Source organism: Antechinus flavipes, chromosome 3 (genome assembly GCF_016432865.1).
Source record: "Antechinus flavipes isolate AdamAnt ecotype Samford, QLD, Australia chromosome 3, AdamAnt_v2, whole genome shotgun sequence".
In the NCBI taxonomy this organism is placed as follows: domain Eukaryota; kingdom Metazoa; phylum Chordata; class Mammalia; order Dasyuromorphia; family Dasyuridae; genus Antechinus; species Antechinus flavipes.
In genome coordinates, this window is record NC_067400.1 from 100127248 (window position 1) to 100148755 (window position 21508).

The window sequence follows — 21508 nt, forward strand, 5'->3', positions numbered from 1 at the left end:
TATAAAGAAAAAAGACATTATATTTTAAAAATAATAATAATCTGAAGCTGCAACATGATGATTCACCCAAATCAATAGTACTCTTCTATCTGTAAAGCATCTAGTTATTTAGTTGAAACACAGAATATTCCTGTACATATCATTTTTAGTGCTAATTCAGAAACTGTCAATCAATTCCATTTATTTACATGCTTTCAGAATACACTGCCCCTCTCTGAACATTCATAATAAAGAATTCAGAAAGCATATTTGTATCTACTCATATTTGTATCTACTTAACCTTTATCAATTAATATTCACATACTCATTAATTTTTTTATCTCACTTTCAAGCATGACATAGCTCATATCGGAATAATAACTTGCTGTTAATTGTTCAAGACAACAGCTGGAAAGGCAGAGTACAGAGGTAAACCTTCTCATAGAATATGGAATGAAGTAATGCATTACAATCAGCTTAAACAATCATTTGCTACATTCAACAGTTTTGAAAAGTAAAAAATGAATTTTATAAAATGAACTTTCTTTAGATACTCCTTTAACTTTTAAAGACAAATTTTATTCTTTTCTATACACGATTGCAAAATGACCAATTCAGTTCCTTTCCAATCTCAGTATTAGATTTAATATTAGGATTTATTTAGTATTAGTAGTAATATTAGTATTTAGTATCACCACACAATCTATAATCAATAAGACTATTCAAAATGATCTAACTGAAATTCTATCACAAGAGAAAAGGAATTTTATATCTTTCTAGTAAGCATTATTTATATTTTACAGAAATTTTATAAAAGTATAATTCTACCTAACAATCTATTGATTCAGTGCCATGCCAATCAAATTACCAAAAAATTATTTTACAGAGCTAGGAAAAATCATCTGGAAGAACAAAAGATAGGATATTAGAGTAATTAATGAAAAAAAAAATGTGAAGGTGGTCTAGCTGTACCAGACCTCAAACTATATTATAAGGTAGTAATAATCAAAACAATCTGTTACTGGCTATGAAATAGAGTGGTCAATCAATAGAATATATTAAGTACATAGTATATTTAGTAAATGATTACAATATGAAGTTTTTGGAACTCACTATTTGACAAAAACTGCTAGGAAAACTAGAAAGGAAAATAGCAGAATCTAGATATTTATCAATATTTCACATCATAAATCGAAATAAGACTAAAATGAGTAGATTTTAATTTAAAGGATGATACAAAAATTTAGGACCAAAAAAAATATAAAGAGTATTACAAAATATAAAATTGTGATTACATAAAATTCAAATTTTTTTGCACAAAATCAATGCAACCAAATTAAAAGGAAAGCACAAAACTTGGGAAGGAGGTTTTCAATGAGTACTTCAAATATATAGAGAATGTATAGTTAAATTCATAAAAAAATAAGTTGTTCACCAATTGATAAATGGTCAAAGGATGTAAAAATACAGCTTTCAAAACAAATCAAACAAAGCAATCTATAATCATAAAAAATTCTTTAAATCACTACTGAGATATCAAAAAAGGGCCTATTTGTTCAAAAATATTTTACAAAAACCATTAAGAATTATATAAAAGTACAATTTATTTTTGTGGCTAAGAATTGGAAATTGAAGGGATCCTGGTGAATCGGGCAATTGTTAAACAATCTATGGTGTATCATTGTGATAGAATAATACTGTACATAAGAAATGACAAGCAGGATGATTTCAGAAAAATCATGAAAGATTTACATGAATCAAATCAAAGTGAAGTAAGAAGAACTAAGAGAATATTCTATACAGTAACAGTAATGTGGCAGCTATTCTTAGCAATACAATGATCCAAGACAATTGGAAAGATTAATGATAAAACATACTATCTGCCGCTAACGAAAAAAAAAAATTGCTATTGCTGAATACAAACTGAAGCATACTATTTTTCACTTTCTATCTTTTTTCCCCCCAAGTCTTCTTGCAAAAAATGACTAAAACAGAAATGGCTTACATATGATCTCAGGGAGGCAGCAGGAGAGGGAGGGATAGAATTTAGAATTCGCAATTCCGCCCTGCTATTCCCCCCCAACAAACCCCAGGCAATTGAGGCTAAGGGACTCTCCCAGGGTCACAGGAAGTGATAAGTATCTGAGGTCACATTTGAACTCAGAGCTTCCCAATTTCAGGGCTGATGCTCTATCCACTGCACCACCTAGCTGTCCCTAGAATTCACAACTTTTAAAAAACTGTTTAAAAATTGTTTAATCATGTAATTAATGAAAAAATAAAATGTCACATATGTATGCACACACATACAGGTAATAGATGTATAGACATAAACATAAGAGGAACCAAAAAAAAAAAAAAAAAAGAATTACATAAAAGTGGATTCACTTTTCAGTATTAGGTATTCAGAATTCAATATGCAAATTCAAAATATTGGTCTGCTTATATATATAACTGTAAGAACTGTAAGAACTGAGACTATTGTATATAAGGTGGGAGTAATTATTAAAAATTAATAACATAATTATTAGAGTTGAAGGGTAACAGATATTACTCACTCTCATAACTAATCTCTAATTGTATAACTAATAAACAGACATTCAGACTTTCACTTGACTCTGAACAGTTAAAAAAGAATCACTAATTAACTATGATTAAATGTATGTTTGTATTATAATTCTTCTAAGCAAAAGATAAGCACATTTACCCTTCTTTAACCAAGCTGAAAAAAATTAGGTTTGGAAAACCAAGAATTACACCACGCCTATTAGCACACAATTAAGTAATATCAACAACTTAACCCACATTTAAGAAAAGACTTAATAAATTTTGTTGATTAGTATAATATCAAGGCATGGTGAGGCCATAATAGTATTACGAAAGTATTTTTCCTCTTTTTTTTTTTTTTTTAAATGCTTTGTTACAAGAAATGGTTCTCTTGGAAAGAGAAAGGCAAGGAATATATGTGTTTGGAAATGTAGATGAAACAAAGAGAAAGGCAAGGAATATATGTATTTGGAAATGTAGATGAAGCAAAACAAAAGATATTAATAAAAATATATCAAAACAAAACAAAAAAACCCAGAGATTAACCTAAGAAACTAATTGAATTGCTAAATACAGTGAAATAGCAGGACACAAAATAAATGCATAAAAATTGCTGAACTTTGGGTGGACATTTCCTCTAAAGAAACTGATCACAAACTATTTACATTTAGTCCTCTAATATAATTGCTCTCTGTAGTCTCCCATAAGTTCACTACAGCAAGATCCTCGGTTTCTCTTGACATTTTAAGGGCACTGGTACAGCGCTATGGCTATGCACTGATCATCTTCCATTTTGCCACAACAAGCCTGTATTCTCTTCCTAACAGCACCCTGATGATATATTTTAGTCCTCTTCTTCCCAGTTCCTCAAAGTTGAGAGATTACAGCCTGCTTATATCAATCAGGTACACCTTCATTGCACTCTGCATGACACTCATTGAAATACTTGTATTTCTTGTCTTTATAGCAAGATTAGTGAGTATAAAAGTTGTTGGCTTTTGATATGAATCTTTTATTAGGCTTTCCATGGGAAGCTTGAAGTAAAAAAAAACAAAAACAAAAACAAAACTTGCCAATTTCTTAAATGTAATCCAACTTTATACTATTTTTTTTTTCCAGCTAAGTAACCAAATAGTTGTCTATCTGGACCATCTGCCCCAAATATACAAATTGATGGCTAAATTCTATAGGGTTACAGGTTAATTTCATCTATGTACTAATTTCCTTAAGAATCCTATAACTTCTTTTGAATACCTCACAGTATTCAAAACCCACTGATAGCTGATAGTCAAGTATTTCATTTCCTATTTAAATATATTTGTATATACAAATGCATACTAAAATGTGGGTGATAGACATTCTACATCCAATCGATCTCTAAAGTTAAGACAGATAAGCCAGAATCCTTTGGCTAATCAAAAATCTTTTCCAGGAAGTTGCAAAATATGCTGAGACATGGTACAAATCAGCACATCATGTACAAACAAAGCATATGGAAGACTACATTATCCCCAAAAAAATTATCAGATGACCTCAAAATCATCATCAAGGAAAGAACCTAGACATTATATTCTAAGGAGAGTTAGGGGATAGGGGAGTGACCAAAAAATGGGTGAATTAAGGGAAGCAATGACCAGAAGTCAAAGAAACTTTTGAGGAGGGACAGAACTGTTAGAATTCTTACAAGGTGCTAAGTAAGTGGAATTGAGAAGACAGTGATTAAATCTAGTTTAGCATTGATTTAATCCTACAACAAATAATGGTTTCCTAGTGACATAATGACTGGTGTGTACTCAGTGTACAGTATATAAGCAAGAACCTCTCAGGGTCCACAGAAGCCCACTAGAAGCTCTCAGAGGAGGAGAGAGATCCATTCCATCTTCCACCTTTGTGCTCGCTGGAGACATTTGGAGGGAGCTAGAGGCAGAAGCTGGCAGAGGCAAAGGACTAGTGGCAGGAGCTCTCAGAACCAAGGAGAGAGATAGGCCTCTAAGAAAGCTAATTGGGCCCCAAGGAAGGAGACAAGACTTGGAAAGAGACAATAAAGGATTTGGACTTTAACTCCTGGCAGCATTTGGGGTGGTTATTGAACTAAAATGAAGCCTGCCTCCAGAAGCCCCCCAAGAAATCTGCTCCCAGAGAATATTATATTTTAGAAAAGAATATTACACAGAACAAGAAAAGGACAAACAGAAGAAAAGATAGAAGGAAATACACAGAACCAGAACAGAATCTAAAATGCTTAAGTACTAAAAAAAAAAAAAAAAAAAAAAAGTAGGGGTAGCAGTCATGATCTCAGATAAAGCCAAAGTAAAACTAGATCTAATTAAAAGAAATACTCAGGGAAAATAAATTTTTCTAAAAGAAACCTTATTCAATGGAGTAATGTTTGTCTGATAAAGGACTCCACTTCCAAATATAAGAAACTGAGTCAAATCTCTAAAAGTGAGAGCCATTTCCCAATTGATATTCAAAAGATGTGAACAGGCAGTTTTCAGAAGAAAAAAAAAATCAAAGCTATTTCTAATCATATGAAGAATTGTTTCAATCACTATTGATTAGAGAAATACAAATCAAAACAACTCTGAAGTACTGTATCATACCTATCAGAAATAACAACTGCCAGAGAAGATGAGGAAAAACTGATAAATTAATAAACTGTTGGTGGTTATAAACAGATCTAACCATGCTAGAGAACAATTTGGAACTATGTATAAAAGTGTGTGTATCTTTTGCCTCAGCAATACCACTATTAGAATAAGGAAAAAAGAAAAGGATCTGTATGTGCAAAAAATATTTATAGTTGTTCTTTTTGTGGTGACAAAAAATTGGGGAATGTTGAACAAGTTGAGGCAAATGACTGTGGTAAAGTACTACTATGTTGTAGAAAATGACAAGGGTCATGGGAAAACTTATATGAGCTGATGAAGTGAAAAGAACTGGGAGAACACTGTGCAAAAATACAGCCAAAAAATAATGATCGGCTGTGAAGGACTTGGCTAGTCTAATCAATACAATGATTAGAGACAATTCCAAACAAATGATGAGGAAAAAAAAAATGCGTGTTCCTGGGCTTGAAATTTTGTTCTGCACCTGCATCAACTTTAAGCATCTCATTATTGATACTCATTAGTTTCAGAAACCCTGTTATCACAGATCAATAGGCTGTTATCTGATAGCGAAATTTGTGGCCATAGCATCTTGGTCAAATAGAATAAACTGAGGCAAGATAGTCTGGGGTAAGAAATATATCATTTCTAACTACATCACTTCCAAGACTAGGTGGCCTTAGCAGTATTGCTACATCCTCCCTAGAAGATGCATCGCTTCATTGAGCAAGTACAGAGGGGAAAAAAGGCCACAAAGGTACAATTTATACTTTATTCACTGTTTTCTACTGAAGTCAATGGATGAAGACAAACATTAACAGCTAGCTTGTATCTAAAAATGGGAGTAAGGTTTCTAGATAATAATGTACACAGACATATAAGTATGTAAGATATATATGTCAATGTGTATAGAAAGATATATAGAGAGAGACAGGCAGAAACAGACAAAAATAGAGACAGGGAGAAAGGGAAAGAAGGAAGGAAAAAGGGAGGGAGGGAGGAAGATAGAGATAGAGAAGAAGCAGCAAAGAGAAGATGATCCGAAATTTCAGGATACAAAACTCAAAGGAGCTTGTAGGAAAACACATTCCTTCAGTTTTCCCTATGCAAATGTCCAAAGGCTAGAATAGAAAAAAAGCATAACAAGAGGTCCCAAAGCAAGGATGAGTCCTAGCACAAGAAAACCCATGATTAAATTGTGACTCTGGATATACTTTTTTCAAAAGAAATGATATTGATTAAAGAGGATAAAGCTGTATTGAATATTAAAAATTTAAACTCATAAGCAGAAATCCAGGAACTATTATGTGATAGAATGTTTGATTAATGTTGGGGAAGAGGCATAATTTTGTCATTAAGACCACAGAAAGAAGAAACCAATGGTGGATCTTGGAAATAAAATTCAAGAATGGTACGTCAGACATGAAAATGTTAGTCATTCAGTCAGTAAAAAGTTATTAAATGTCTATCACGTGCAAGAGGATATGCAAGTTGTATAAGTGAACTTATGAAAATTAAGATATGAAAAAAGGGAAAAAGACAGTCCCATATCCCAAAGAACTCAAAGTCTAATGGATTGAGACAATAAGCAAACAACTATGTAAAAACAAAACATATACAGGATTTATCAATGACAGGAAGGCACTGGACTTAAGGGGGAAACAAAAAATGTTTCCTTTTTTAGCTGGAACTTAAAGGAAGCCAGTATAACCAAGAAGGGAGAACAATCTGAGAATAAGGAAAAGCTAGTAAAAATTCCAGGAACTGAGAAATGGAGTGTCTTGTTCTTGGAACAGCAATAAGGCTTTTCAGTTTCACTGAATCACCTCCCTTTCTTACTACTTGTCTACACTTTGATTGAATCAAAGAGTACAGGGAGTAAGATATAAGAAGACAGGAATAGAGGAGGAGGGGCAGGATATGAAGAGTTTTGAATACCAAGTGAAGGATTTTATATTTGACTCTGAAGTTCAAAGGAAGATTATGGATTTTATTGAAGGAGTGTTGGCAAACAGTCAAATCTGTACTTTCAGGTCACTTTGAAGCTCAGTGGAAGATGAACTGAAGTGGGGAAAGACTTGTGACTGACAGACAAACTAACAGTATGTTGCAATAGTCCAGAGAAGAGGTGGTGAGAGCCCATCCTATGGTAATTGCATATCAGAGGAGAGAAGGATGCTTATGTAAGAGATGTCTTGAAATGGATAGAAAATGGCAACAATATAGACAAGCAGTAAGAGAGTTAGGAGTAGAAGATAACAACTAGGTTGTGGAGAAATTACACCTATTACAGCTCTATCCTAGAAAAAAGCAGAGCAACTAATTTTTTTCTTTGTCTTGGTGATGATTTCATCCTTTACAAGGCAGAGGAAACAACAAGAAGGAAATTCGCTTTCAAATCAGATTCCTATGAACTAGTTGAAAGGGTAAAGGCTAAGAGTGGGCAGAGAAGAGAACATACTGTAGTTTGTTACAGAGGAGAGGAAAACTGAGAACTTGTCTCATATGTGCCCTAAATTTCTTTTTTTTTTTAACTTTTTTTTTTTTTTTTTGCTGAGGTAATTGGGGTTAAGTGACTAGCTTCACATAGCTAGGAAGTGCTAAGTGTCTGAGCCCAGATAAGATTTCAATGGATTCAGAGAAATAAGGATCCCAATGTGATAAATAATTCTAGGGAAGTCTATGGGAATTCTATGAGAAATGCTCAAGAATGAAATTCCAAACATGAAAATGGAAATGATTGCAATAGAGAAATAAGAGAAGATTTATCTTAATTAATGATGTGATAGGAAAGCCCCAATTTAAATTGTAAAAAGATACCGTAAGTGAGAAAAATGTGAAGGTATCAGCAGATGGCTATCATAACATTATCTTCTAAAAATAGCATTTGTCATGATGAAGCTCCAAATGAGCTCAGGTTGGCTAAGGACCACAAAAAGGACTTCTTTAGTTATACTGGGCAGAAAAAAAAAAGGAGAATTAACCTTGACACAGGGTGGAAAAGATAATGACTGACAACAAAGAAGGCAATGCTGCTCAGTTCATATTTTCTTTCTGTTACTTTTACAAAGAAGGATGATCTTGGCACTGCAAAAGACAAGAACAAAAATGACTAACAGAGAGTTGATGTCCAAGATAAGTTAGAAGACAGTAAGAAAGTAATTAAAAAACCTTGATAAATTCAAGTCACTTAATCCAGATGAATTATATTCTCTGGTCCTGAAAGAATTGGCAGAACCTTACTAATCCACTAGCAGATCTGTATGAAAGATGATAGAAAAGGAGAATAATATTTAAAATTTTTTTTTCCTTATCTGTAGTCTGTGGCATTACAATCTCCAATCTTGTTTGCTTAAACAGCAAAACAGCGTTGTGTTCTAATTTTTCTAACAGTGAAATAGCAAGTGATTTTGGCAAAGAGTGAAAGAAAAGGGTTTTATTACTAAACTGGCTAAAATTCTCCCACATCTTTTTCATTTGAGATTTCTTTCCTCTAAACAAGTAAGTTCTTTGCTCATAGGAAATAAATATTATCCCTTCTTATACCCCCCAAATTTTCTTTGATCATCAATACATACTATCTATTTGTAGAAACATAGAAAGTCTCTAAGATCTCTACATTTTTTTTCACAATAAATTACGCCATTCATGGTATATGTAATATAAGTTATATATTGTTTGTTTAGATCATTGCCCTCTTTTATTATACAAATGAGTATAGTACAGCTCAAATAAAGAATGACTTAATACAACCAACTAATAAGAATAATCTTTATCTGATCAATCTCTAGCCCTCCATTATTCTAAATGAATTAAGCCATTGATATTCTAAATTAGATTTCTTTTTAAATATAAAATCTATTCGTAGCTTCCATTTTGCTATAAATGTTCATTTCAGAAGTTGTTTCAAACTAGTTTATTATATCTAGCAAATATGACGTACCTGTTGTTAAATATATGAATTCTGATAATTATTGGACTATATTCTCATAATAAGTCAGGAATTAAATTAGTATAGTAATACGCATTGAGAATGCCCTTTAATCTCAATTAAGTTAAGTTTATGAACGATAGCAGTAATTAATATTAATTGTGGTTGATAAAATTGAATGCCAATAGCTTGTTAATATAATTCGCTCTATTCTCATATAGCATCTGAAATTAAAAGATGCTTCCAATATGGCTAAAAAAATGGACAGGTCATTAACGTGCTTTTGATGATTCTAAATGTTCAATATATAAACACAGTGATTATAATTCAAAAGAAAAATAAACATGTTCTTGAACAAGCTCATTAAGTACAAATGGAAACCTGCAAATGGTATGCAACCACAGTGCTTCTTTTCCTCTATGCAAAATACATGGATGTATAGATCTAAAAATAAGTGATCTTACTTTTTTAAACTTCTAAATTAATATCACAGCAATAGTTACCATAACAGCCATAAAATGTATGCCACTCAATAGCCTTGATTAATTCTCTTCTGAGTAATTTTAGAGGATATACTTTCCCAACTACATGTAGTTCAAATGCATTACTTTCTATTTTCATGTTATTCTGTTCCACAGTATGGTATTAACAACATTGACCAGGTCAAGAATCATAACATCAAATTAATACATAAAAACACAATGCTAAAATTAAAATATCTGAAAATAAGGGTTGGGATTTGGGTTTTCTCCCTACCCCTTCCTGCAGAGTAGCTACAAAACTGTAATATAAAGCAAATACCAATAAAGCAGTATCACTACAAACTACATGTAATTTTAAAAAGATGATTCTTTAGCAAGTAATGATTTTATAATAGTTAAACTTCACAGCTTGTAATCAGTACTTGTTTTTCATTATATTACATTCCTGTCTCCTCTGCTGTCTCTTCTTTTTTTTCCTACTTCCATTGCTATTTCCTCATGGTAGCTTTTTCTTTCTTCACTTTTCTCTCTCTGTGTTTCTGCTCTGTCTTTTATGTGAATGATTCCCAAATCTCTATCTCTAACCAAAAAGTCCCTTCCATGCTCTAAAACCACATTCAGATTTATTTGTTGTAAATCTCCAACTAAATGTCTTGAACTGATTCAGTTGCCAAATTTCTAGAGCTACAACTGCTTTAGTATTCATTCCCACTGTTACTGCTTGGATGAACTACTGAAATGAATCTTGTAACTATTCTCACTGCTTGCAGGAATTATCCATTCTGAAATACAATGAATATACAAGATGCACATAAAGTTAAAAGAGAATTTATCGTCCCTCAGGCAAATTCAAAATGGCAAGAGTAGTAAACATGATTTCAAACAAGAGTAAAAAGACATGATTAAAAGAGGTAAACAAGAAAACTATGCTATGTTAAAAGACATCATAGAGAATGAAATAACAACTATATGCAATCATAAGTACTTGTAGGAAAAATTAATCAAATTATTAGCATAAATAAAAAGCAATAGGAGCTTCTTTTCAGCTGTACATAACTGGAATGAAGAAATAATCAAGAAAGCAGTTTAGGAACTGCAGAATATTTTAAAAGTCTTATATGATGGATTTATGGTGATTGCTGAATGAGAATAGAAAAGAATATAGAGCTTTCTCAACGGTATATGAAACTGTTATATTGACAACCCCTTTGACAGAACATTTTTTAAAAACCTTGTGAATAAATAAAGCCAAATTTTTATCCTTTAAAGTAAATCCTTTACTGATTACAATGAAATAACAATTAAAAATAACAAAAAGCAGTCAAAAAAATTAAACAAAAATGGAAAGTAAATAGCTTAATTTTAAAGAACTTATAGGTCAAAAAAAAGTTTCGGAGGAAAAAATTTCATTAAAGAAAATTTAAGAATGACGCATCAAACAGATGTTAGGGGAAAACTTTAGCTTTAAATGCTTTCATCAACAAAAAAATGAAAGGACAGATCAATCATTTGGGAATGTAATTAAAAAAACAACACTAGAAAAACAACAAACCAAAGAATGCAAATAAACACAAAAATGGAAATTCTAAAAATCAAATATTGAACAAAATAGAAAACCTATTGAACTGAAAAAGCAAGCTATCTTTAATTCTATAGGATTTTTTTTTGTTTTCATTTTTCTCTACTTATATTTGATTTTAAGAATTTCTACTTAAATAAATAGATGATGTGATTTCCCCTAAAAGAGAAGGAATATCAAAAATAAAAAAGAGGCAATTCCAAACAAACTAGAAGGAAATAAAGTATTGGCACAATCCTATACCCACCAAATCATAACTTAAATGAAATGAATACAAAACTAAAATACCAAGTGAACAGAATAGGTCATTTCAATGACATAAACTCAGAAAAAAAAGAAAGTGAACAAGTCAAAAAAGAAACTGCAGAAAGGACAAAAAAATAAGCAAATAGTAAGCTAAGTTAAGCCTTCAGAGAAGAATTATTTTCAACACTACAAAATGTTTGAAAAAAGAGGGAAAAAAAGGATCCTATTGAATATAGTTTTGCTATTTAACCCAAAAAGAGACAAAGCAGAAAAAATGATAAGTCAATATCACCAAAGAATAGTGACACAAATTGAATATAATTTTACAAATATAAAGTGTTACAAAGATACTATCACAAGATAATAAAAAGGTTATGAAAAATATGCACTTTGGATTTAGAGAAAGAATGCAGGATTAACTCAGTATTAAGAAAATTATAATCATAAGAAATGATATCAAAAAGTCCCCAAAATAATTATAAAAATAAATGAAAAAATCTGACAAAATGCAACAAGTATTTCTGTGAAAAATAGCTTAAAAATAATATCTATTCAAACAAAAGATGTAGCATTATCTGAAATTATATAAATATAGAGTCCTTTGGAGTATGATTAGAAGTAAAAACAAAGATGTTCATTATCATATGTATTGTTTGATATAATAAATGGTAACTATAGCAATAAGTCAAGAAAAAAAGAGCTGAGGAAATAAGCATAGTATTATGCTTATAATTAGCATCAGCATCTTTTTCATTTCACCATCACCAAGAAAGTTCTAAAATATAGAAAAGTAGATTTTCAAATACCATAGACTACATAAAATAACAGCATTTGTATAATATTTTCATGTTTACTAAGCAAGTTATAAACATTCCATTTGATTCTCACAATTTTCAGAAGTGTTACTAATATCAACTTGGGGCAGAATCTGAGCTCAAAAAAATCATCAAAGGGGAAAAAAGGAGGAAGAAAAGTTGCCAGACCTCAAACTACACTATATATCAAATCATCAAAATCATTTAAAATGAGAAAATTCAATGGAACATATTTTTGTTGTTCAGTTGTTTCAGTACTATCTGAATATATACAGAGTAAAAAATCAATTTACAATTTACAAAAATTTTATAATAATCAACAACCCCAATTATTTGGATAAGACCTGATGATAAACCAAAACTGCTGGGAAAATTCAAAGATACCTGGCAGAATCAGTTTTAGACCATTTTTCCATACTATGGACCAGCACCAAATGGACACATGAATAAGCAAATAACATTTGAGAAAGGAGAACCTTTTATATCATATACAATGTAAGAGATCATGACTACAGAAAGGATAGAAAATATTCAAGAGATAAATTGAAAATTTTGGATTTCATAAAAATTTTTAAAGCTCCAACACAAACAAAATAAATGCACTTCAAGGGAAATTGCTAACTAGAAATGAGAAAGAAGTTTAGTACAAAATTTCTTGGGAAAAAAGCCAACATCTAAGATATATGGGGAAATAGTTCAAATTTATAAGGTAGAGACTTTCTTTAATATGTGAATGATTAAAGAATAAAACCAGACAATTCTCAAAGAAAGAAATCTAAGCTATTAACAATCATATGAAAAATGTTCCAAATTATTTATAATTTGAATATTACAAAGAAGTTCCAAACTGAAAAAAGATTTGACAATTAAGAGGTAATTGATAACTTTATAGAAGACAGGTGAATGATGAAGAAGCCACATTTTAGAGCATTTAAAAGAGGAGAAAAACTGTAGATGGTATTCTAAAGAGGCTTTGCCAGAAAAGGGAAGCAGAATTATAGCGATAGTTATTTTAAAAATGAGGGAGCCAAAGGTAGGTTTTTAAAGAGTAGGAAAAAAGCCAACAGAGAAATGAAGAAAAAAGAAAAAAGAATAGGATTGTAATGGGCTGAGACTTGAGTTGATGCACTGAGGTCCCAAGCACATGAGGCTAAATAGTAATTGGATCATACTCTATTAATATATATGTATGAAGAAAGAATGGCCCCGCCTACTTTTTCTGCAAGTCCTGATGTGTTGTATAGAAAATTTTTGGTGAGTTTTTGGTGGGTGGAAGCAGGGGAGTGGAAGAGGAAGCAGAAAGAAAGACTGCTGGCTGGTGTCTTGACACAGCTGCTTGCATTGCTTTCGCGACCCCCTTCACCTAATATCCCTTTTCACCTGCAATCCCCCTTCACCTCTGCTAGTTGGCTTCCTGTCGCAGCTGCCCATATTGCTATCGCAATCCTTCTTCACCTCTAGTAAGAATAAAAATTGAAGATTTTTCCCTTAACCTGAATTCCTGACTCCAGCTGATTTTAAATACGTGGTCATCACATTTGGCGCCCAAGCGTGGGAACCAAGGACCCTACTTTCACTGAAGAAGTCTCCAGTGACCAGGAACTTAGGTGAGTATAATAGACAAACAGGGAACTTATTTTCTTAAAGACTAAACTAGTAATTTTTTTGGCTGAAATGGGACAGATGCTAGCTAAAGATTCTCCATCTCCCACCTCAACTCCCCCACCCCCACCCAGGAGTGGTGCTATAGAAAGCATGCTTAAGCTGATAGATGATCAAGGGCTACTTATAACTTGGGAACAGACAGCTAGACTTCTTGGTACATTAAAACACACCTCCCCTTGGTTCTTAGAGGAAGAGCAAATCTCTCCAGATAATTGGACATTAATTGGGCAACAGCTCTCCGCATACTATAACGAAAACGGTCTTCATTCAATTTCCATCAAGGTATCTATTTATACAATATAATAACCGTATAAGTTATAGAAAAAAAAAAAAACTCTAAGAACAGCCAAATGGGGAGGCCTGAAATAAAGGAGGAAGATAATGAACAGATTAATGACCATATTCCCACAGGGCATGGAGACTTAAGTGAGGCTCAAGGATGTGGTAAATCTGAGGCAGCTTCAGCCCCACCTAAGGAGCAGGTAATTGACTCTCCTCCATCAACCCCACCCTCCGGGATGGAGGGGTAGTGGGGGAGAGATGGGAAGGGGGGGGGCAGTGACAACACCAGCACCTCCCCCCCAGCATCCAGCTGCTCTTATGACTAGATTGCAAAAGGGACTAATTAAGGCCAAAGTGGAAGGGAGAGATGTATCGGAATTTCAACACCACATTTTTCCTGTAATTCAACAGTTTAATTCTTCAGGTCAAGAAAGTAGAAAATACGCTTCTTTTGATATAGAAATCCTCAAAGACCTAAAAAAGGCTTGCACTCTTTATGGGGCTACATCAGCTTATGTTAAGATGTTATTACAGAATTTGGCTTTTGAAATCTTAACCCCTAATGACTGGAAATCTATAGCAAGGGTATGCCTAGAAATTAGACAAAACTACTTGTGGCTTTCTGAATATAGTGAACTCTGTAGGATACAAGCCCAACAAAATAGTCAAAGTGGAGTTCATGCTGCAATCACCTGTGACTTACTAACAGGTGTAGGTTCCTATGCAGATGTTGCAGTACAGACTACTCACACATTGGGTTGAAATATGACTGTTCCTTCAGAAAAGATGGAGAACTATAATAGCTGTCACTATGCTCTCCAAAGCCCCCAGATTTGATATCCAACATACTTACAGAGACTAAGAACCCTGGACCATGTCATTCACAACAATGAAGAATAATGAGATCTTCCTGTATTTTCTATTCACATTGGAGCTCAATTTTATTTTCTTTCCCCAACCCCAATTAGAAAATAAACTGCTATTTTCTTTTTCCTATTTGTACCCCAGTAAGGTGTTTTGCGCTTTCTTAAGTAAATATTTAAGCACTTATTAAATGCTTTTTTCCACTCAGGCCTTTTTCATTCATGCTAAATTTTTTTTCATACTAATCCAAAATCTGTCTTTCTGTAACTTAAAATTACTCATAGTTCATTTTTGAAGCTACATAAAATAAGCCTATAATGAATGGGTATTAAATGATAGTAACCTATGACATTTTATATTTGTACATAACCATGACAATAAATAGGTTATCCTGTTTTCATACTGTTAATGATTGTGTAGCAGGAGCATTTGAAGATGCTCCATTTATAAATGGCATTACATAAATTCTCCATATTGTTTACCAACATTATCAAAAAGAAAACATGTCAAGAAAAAGAATTTAAGTTAAGAAAGGAAAACTTTTAAGGGACTTTTTAAAAATCAAAGATTTTTAACTTGCCTTTTCTTTGACAGCAAAATGTGTTTTCAAGTTTACAGAGCAAGTCTGTGTTTTCATACTTGTTTTCATTTGCTTTCAACCAGAAACAGTTTTCAGTCATTTCATGAGGTCTGATCTGAAATCAAAGGCAAAGATGTTTATAAAAATGGATATATGATAAATTGGCTATTGTTATTGCACTTTATACCAATAAAAAGGAGACTAGTAGCCTGGAAGATGAATGAGTGGTACAACTGAAAAAGCATATTTACTAATCAGTGTAATCTTCAACACTTCCCTCCCATTCTGTTTATTTGTCTTCCTCTCCCCCAACACCCATCTTTTTCCAGGTTCATCTTATTCTCTTACACATATTTTATACAAAGTAATACTACTTTGTGGGGCTGTCAAATCTTACTACAACACTAATTGATGACAAATATAGTTGTGAGTTATTTTCAACAGGAAAACCCTTTGACAGAATGATGGGCAATGGAACTCCCACTTTAAAGAATATTTTTAAAATGTGGTATTAGGAATTACACTCCATCATAAAGAGCTCTACTTTTTCTCTCAGCCTTCTTTTTGTTCTGCTGCCCCAACCTAGTGAAAAATACCAGCAAAACAACAAAATTTCAGCCGCTGGCAAAAAGGACGAAAAACAAAGCAAGGAAAGCAATGGGGATTTAATCTGACCTCAGAAAGGTTACTAATTCCTACAATAAATAGAAAGCTTGCATATTTTTAAGAATTTATTTATGTTAACAAATCCTGTTATATATTTACATGTTTCTGATACAAACTTCTTTTCAAATTAAATCCAACTAATTATTCTTTTAAAACATCACTATAATATAGAGTTGTATAAAGTAAACAAACACTAGATGGATTGTCAGGATTTTTGATCCATAGTCTTCTATTAATTATTTGTTCAATCTTTAGTCAAATGACCAATTCTTAACTTCAGATTCTTCATCTGTAAAATTATATGGATAGGATACATAATCTCAAGGGTCACCTCATTATTATTGTTCTATTGTTTTTCAGTCTTTACAACTTATCATGACGCCATTTAGAGTGTTCTCGGTAAATAACTAGAGTTGTCTGCTATTTCCTTCTGCAGCTCATTTTATAGACAAGGAAAATAAAGTAAGAAGGGTTATGTGATTTTCCAGAGACACACCATTAATTAGAGACTACAGTCAGAACTGAACTCAGATATATGAATCTTCCTTACTGCAGATCCAGCACTGTACCCACTGAACCACTTAGCTGCCCCAAAGGTCACTTCACACTCTAGAATTCTATGATTCTAAGAGTTAAGTGCTATCTTAAGTAAGAAGAGCTGGTTATGACATATGTTTATTGTCAAAGGAAATCTAATCTGATTGATAAAAATCTAATCTAAATTGATAAAATACTTTAGTTATATAATTAGATCTAGTTTGAATATCAATGTATTAAATTTCTCTTCAGAATAACTTTTTAAAGAACCAAACTAATGCTGCAATGAAGACCTCTCTCACCCCATGATGTATTTCCATACATGTCAGTGACCTGTTTTTTAGTTTTTGTTAGGAATACAAATACTGAAAAACTTCCTCAATCATCTTTGCTTTAGTAAAAATGGAACTGGAAATGTCACAGAAAAATTTAAAACACCCTTTTGAAAACCAAAGTAATCCACCTAATCTTAATACTATTATAATATTCAAATAAATGCCACATAAGCTGATTCTCAATATAAAATTATATTGGAATCATTGGTTTTTCAGAACTAGAAGAGAGAACTCATTATAATTTATTCTCCAATTTTCAAAATTACCACATGATTTTCAAATATTTAAAGAAAGATATCATATGGCCTTCTAAATCTTCTTTTTTACTGGTTATACATACCCCAGATTTTAACTTATATATGACCAGCAGAACTCATATCATCTTAGTAATAATTCACATTATTGTAGTAACATTCCTTGGCAAAATTCCATTTCCAATGTCTTTCATAGATATCAAGCAATCAATAAACACTTAAAAGCCCATTAAGTGCCAACACTGGCATCAAGAAATGAATATAATATTTTAGAAAAGAAGTGAATAGGGTAGGGTATATATAGTAAGACAAGATTTATCACCTACCTTATTTTATGCACTTTGTTTCTACTCATAGCTGCTTTTTTTGGGGGGAGGGGAAAAGGTGGAGGGAAAAAGTGAAGGGGAAGAGGGGCAGAACTTTTCTGAAACACTAACTTTCAATTAACTAAAAAACCAAGAACTTTTTCCCCTGAACTATTGAAAATCTAAATTTTCCTATAGAATACTGAAATAACGAAAAGTACAAGGGTACAGTTTGATATATGAATGTATGTCTTAAGGTATTTTTAAAAAAACACTTCCTATTTGTAGGTGTTTTACCTTTAACCAGTTCAGTCTTTTCATGGTAGTTTCAGGTTTGAATTCTTTTTTTGGTTTCAATCCAAATGGTAGTGTTAACGGAGGAGGAGATTGGTGTACTCCAAGAAATCCCGGAGGGAGTGGTGGGGGAGGAGGTGCACCAAAAGCCATCGGCATTCCTGAAAATGGGGGGGGAGGTGGTGGTGGTGGTGGTGGTGGTGGTGGAGGAGGTGGCGGTGGCGGTACTGAAGGCATACATCCACCCACTGGCAGGGATGGTGGTGAAGGTGAGTGTTCACCAGTTACATCTCTTGTTGACTGTGGCAAAAAGGTTTCTGAACCAGGTGGTAAAGCACCAAACTATGGAAAGAAATTCAATTACTTGTATTATTTGACTGAAAATGAAAATTCACAACTGTGATAGTGATCATTAATTACTTTTACTTAAATTCACAATAATCAGCCAAGAAACTGTACATGAAAAAAATAAATGTCATTGTTAATAAAACATTTTTACTAACTTATTGCTAATAAAACACAGAATGCATTTTCTACTAGGATATGCATATTATTTTTCTATTAGAGCTGAGATTGTTTACTTTTTTATGTTAGAATGCCACTAGAAGTCTGCTGAAGTCTGTGGTCCCTTTTGCAAGTTGTTTTTTTTTTTTTTTAATGCATAAAATAAACTAATCGTTAATGACCTGTTAACACTATTGTTTACAAAGCAAATGTGTATCAAAATCTCTGAAACATTTTTAAGCTATGAAATATTTATTCGTGTTTAATATAGAGGTAACATGTAACATTAAAATGGAAATTCAATTAGCTTTAGTCAGAAAAAATGCAGAACCTGCCATTACTTCAATTGATCCATATATAAATATAAGATGATACAATGAACTATTTTCAACAAATGTATCATATTTACAGTACAAGCAATTCCCATTGTATGCGTGCACACACACACACACACACACACACACACACAATCTTGTTTTCCTAGGGGTGATCTGGAATATAGAACACATTATTTTGTAGCAACTGTAGCTGATGCTGGAATGAAAAAGACAATACCACCATAAAATGCCATAAACAATGAGAATCAATATTATTATTTTGTCTATAATCACTATTTACAATTATCACCAATTTTTCAACCTAGAATCTCAATAATTCTCTTACTCCCTTAGAAACAGAAGTAAAGATCTGCTCTAGTTCTCATAGAATTGGAAGGATTGTGAATCAGCCTTCTGTAGCAGCAACAAGAGATTCAACTGAGACAATTGCATAACAGATAATTATTTATCCATACCGGAGGTCTGGAAACTTGCTTGTTTTTCATTATTTTACACAAATTTTCACACAGTTTTTTGGTAACACTTTAAAAAAAATTAAGCACTTAAAAACATTTTTTCTGAAAAGGATAGAGACTTGACTCTCAAAGAGTTCAATGACACAAAAAAGACTAAGAATCTAGGGCAATAATTCCTCAGATGTTCTAAACACAAGGAAACGAGGCAGACATAGGCAACTGTAACTAATTGGTAATACAATATTCTTATTTATCAAGAATCAATCATAAGTCAGTTGCTTATAAATGAAAGACTATATAATTACCAATATACTTGTTTTGCAAATTATTTACTATAATATATTAACATAATATAATAGTTAATATCACTTTTAATTTAATATTTAATTTAATCTAAACCATGATTAGAAACACTCTAAATTACCACCCAAATCTTTAAATCTTCAAATATATTCAGTTTAACTCTTTATGTTCAACTTACTATGAAGAACTAAAAAGTATTATACTCAATAAATGAAAATACCAAAACTATATATAAAGCATGAGCACAGTTTTTCTCTAATTTTATTAATATTTTAAAATGAGGATTTCTTTCAAAAATGGGATCCCAAAGGCAAAATCATAAGAAGTCTTAACTAAAAGCATATTTGTGTCAAATTAAAAGACAATTGACATAACATGGTGGGAGATTAAAGTGATGACAATAATGACGACTAAACCTACAAAGTTATATTAAGAATTGCAAAGTTCTTTTATAGATATTAACTCTGTATAGCAGCTCAAAATGGACTATCAACTTCAAAATCTAGGTTATTTTGTGCCATGTTTTACATCTTTTTAATCTTGGAAATTGAAAAATTAACGTAAAATGTTCTAATTTATCACAAAATTTCACTTTCACTTGAGAATAGCTAGAAATTTTGAAAAGCATGGGGGGAGAGAAGAATGGAGATATAAGTATCAAAGATGAATTTTTTTTGACATTATGTATATTATAGTTAATTACTTAAAAATATAACACTAGGAACATAATCCAAAACAAGCATGAGAGATTTTTATTAATAAAAGCAAAAATACAAAAAAATCAGTTGGAAATTAAGATGACAATATTTTAAATAAAAATCACATTTAGATAAAAATATTAAATATTAAAAGATACTTTTTAAAGAAGTTCTTCTAAACACACACACACACACACACACACACACACACACACTGGATTGTCCAAATGCACACACTTTAAACAACATAAGATAAACACTCTTCTGTACACCATTGCACATATATATCAGTATGACTAGATAATAGACTGCATGGAAGGGTGTAAAGAATAATAAGCTTGGAAAAATAAAATGGGACCAAGTGAAAAGGTGTTTTAAATATCAAAAAGAAGAAACAATATTTAATCTTAGAGGTAAGAAGAAGCCACTGGAATTTATGGAGAGGGAAGTTAAAGTGGTCAGAGCTGTATTTTAGGGGGAAAAAATAACTTTAGCAGCTAAGTATGTATTAGAAGAAGGAGTGTTATGAAAAAGATACAACAATGTCATAGGAAAAAAATGATAAATGTTTATGTTAAGAGTGGTAGTCATGTGAGTAGAAAGAAGGGGGACATATGTTAAAGGTTCTGGAACTTTAGCAAAGACAAGATGTGACAATGTATGCAATATGGAGGATGAATGAGAATAAATTGAGAATTCCATTGAAATTGAAAACCTAAGTGGCTAAGAAAATACTTGTTAACAGATTCAGATTTCAGAAAGGCCTAGATAGACTTACATGAACAGATGCTAAGAGAAGTGAGTAGAACCAAGAAAACATCGTCCATGGCAATAAGATTATGTGATGATTAATTCTGATGGATGCAGCTCTTTTCAACAATAAGGTGATTTCAGTCCAATTCCAATAGATTTGTATTGGAGAGAGGCATCTGCACCCAGAGATACGACTTTGGGGACTGAATGTGGATCATAGCATAATATTTTCACCTTTTTTGTTATTGTTCTCTCATTTTTTCCCCCTTTTCATCTGATTTTTCTTGAGCAGCATGATAAAATATGGAAGTAGGAGAATTGCACATATTTAAATTATATTGGATTACTTGCTATCTAGAGAAGGTAAAGAGGAAGGGAGAAAAATATGGAACATAAGGTTTTGCAAGGGTGAATGTTAAAAACCATCTTGTATGTATTTTGAAAAATAAAAAGCTATTATGAAAGAAAGAAAGAAAGAAAGAAAGAA

General features: G+C 32.1%; 1 protein-coding gene across 1 annotated transcript in view; it reads right to left on the reverse strand.

The window, feature by feature from the left end:
* Positions 1 to 21508, reverse strand: part of DIAPH3 (diaphanous related formin 3) — a 419718-nt gene that overhangs the window by 262501 nt on the left and 135709 nt on the right. The window contains exons 15-16 of the mRNA XM_051983890.1: positions 17974 to 18312; positions 15580 to 15694 (exon numbers count right to left, since the gene is read on the reverse strand). Of these exons, the coding sequence (XP_051839850.1) occupies positions 15580 to 15694; positions 17974 to 18312 (454 nt within the window). The remainder of the gene's footprint in view (positions 1 to 15579; positions 15695 to 17973; positions 18313 to 21508) is intronic.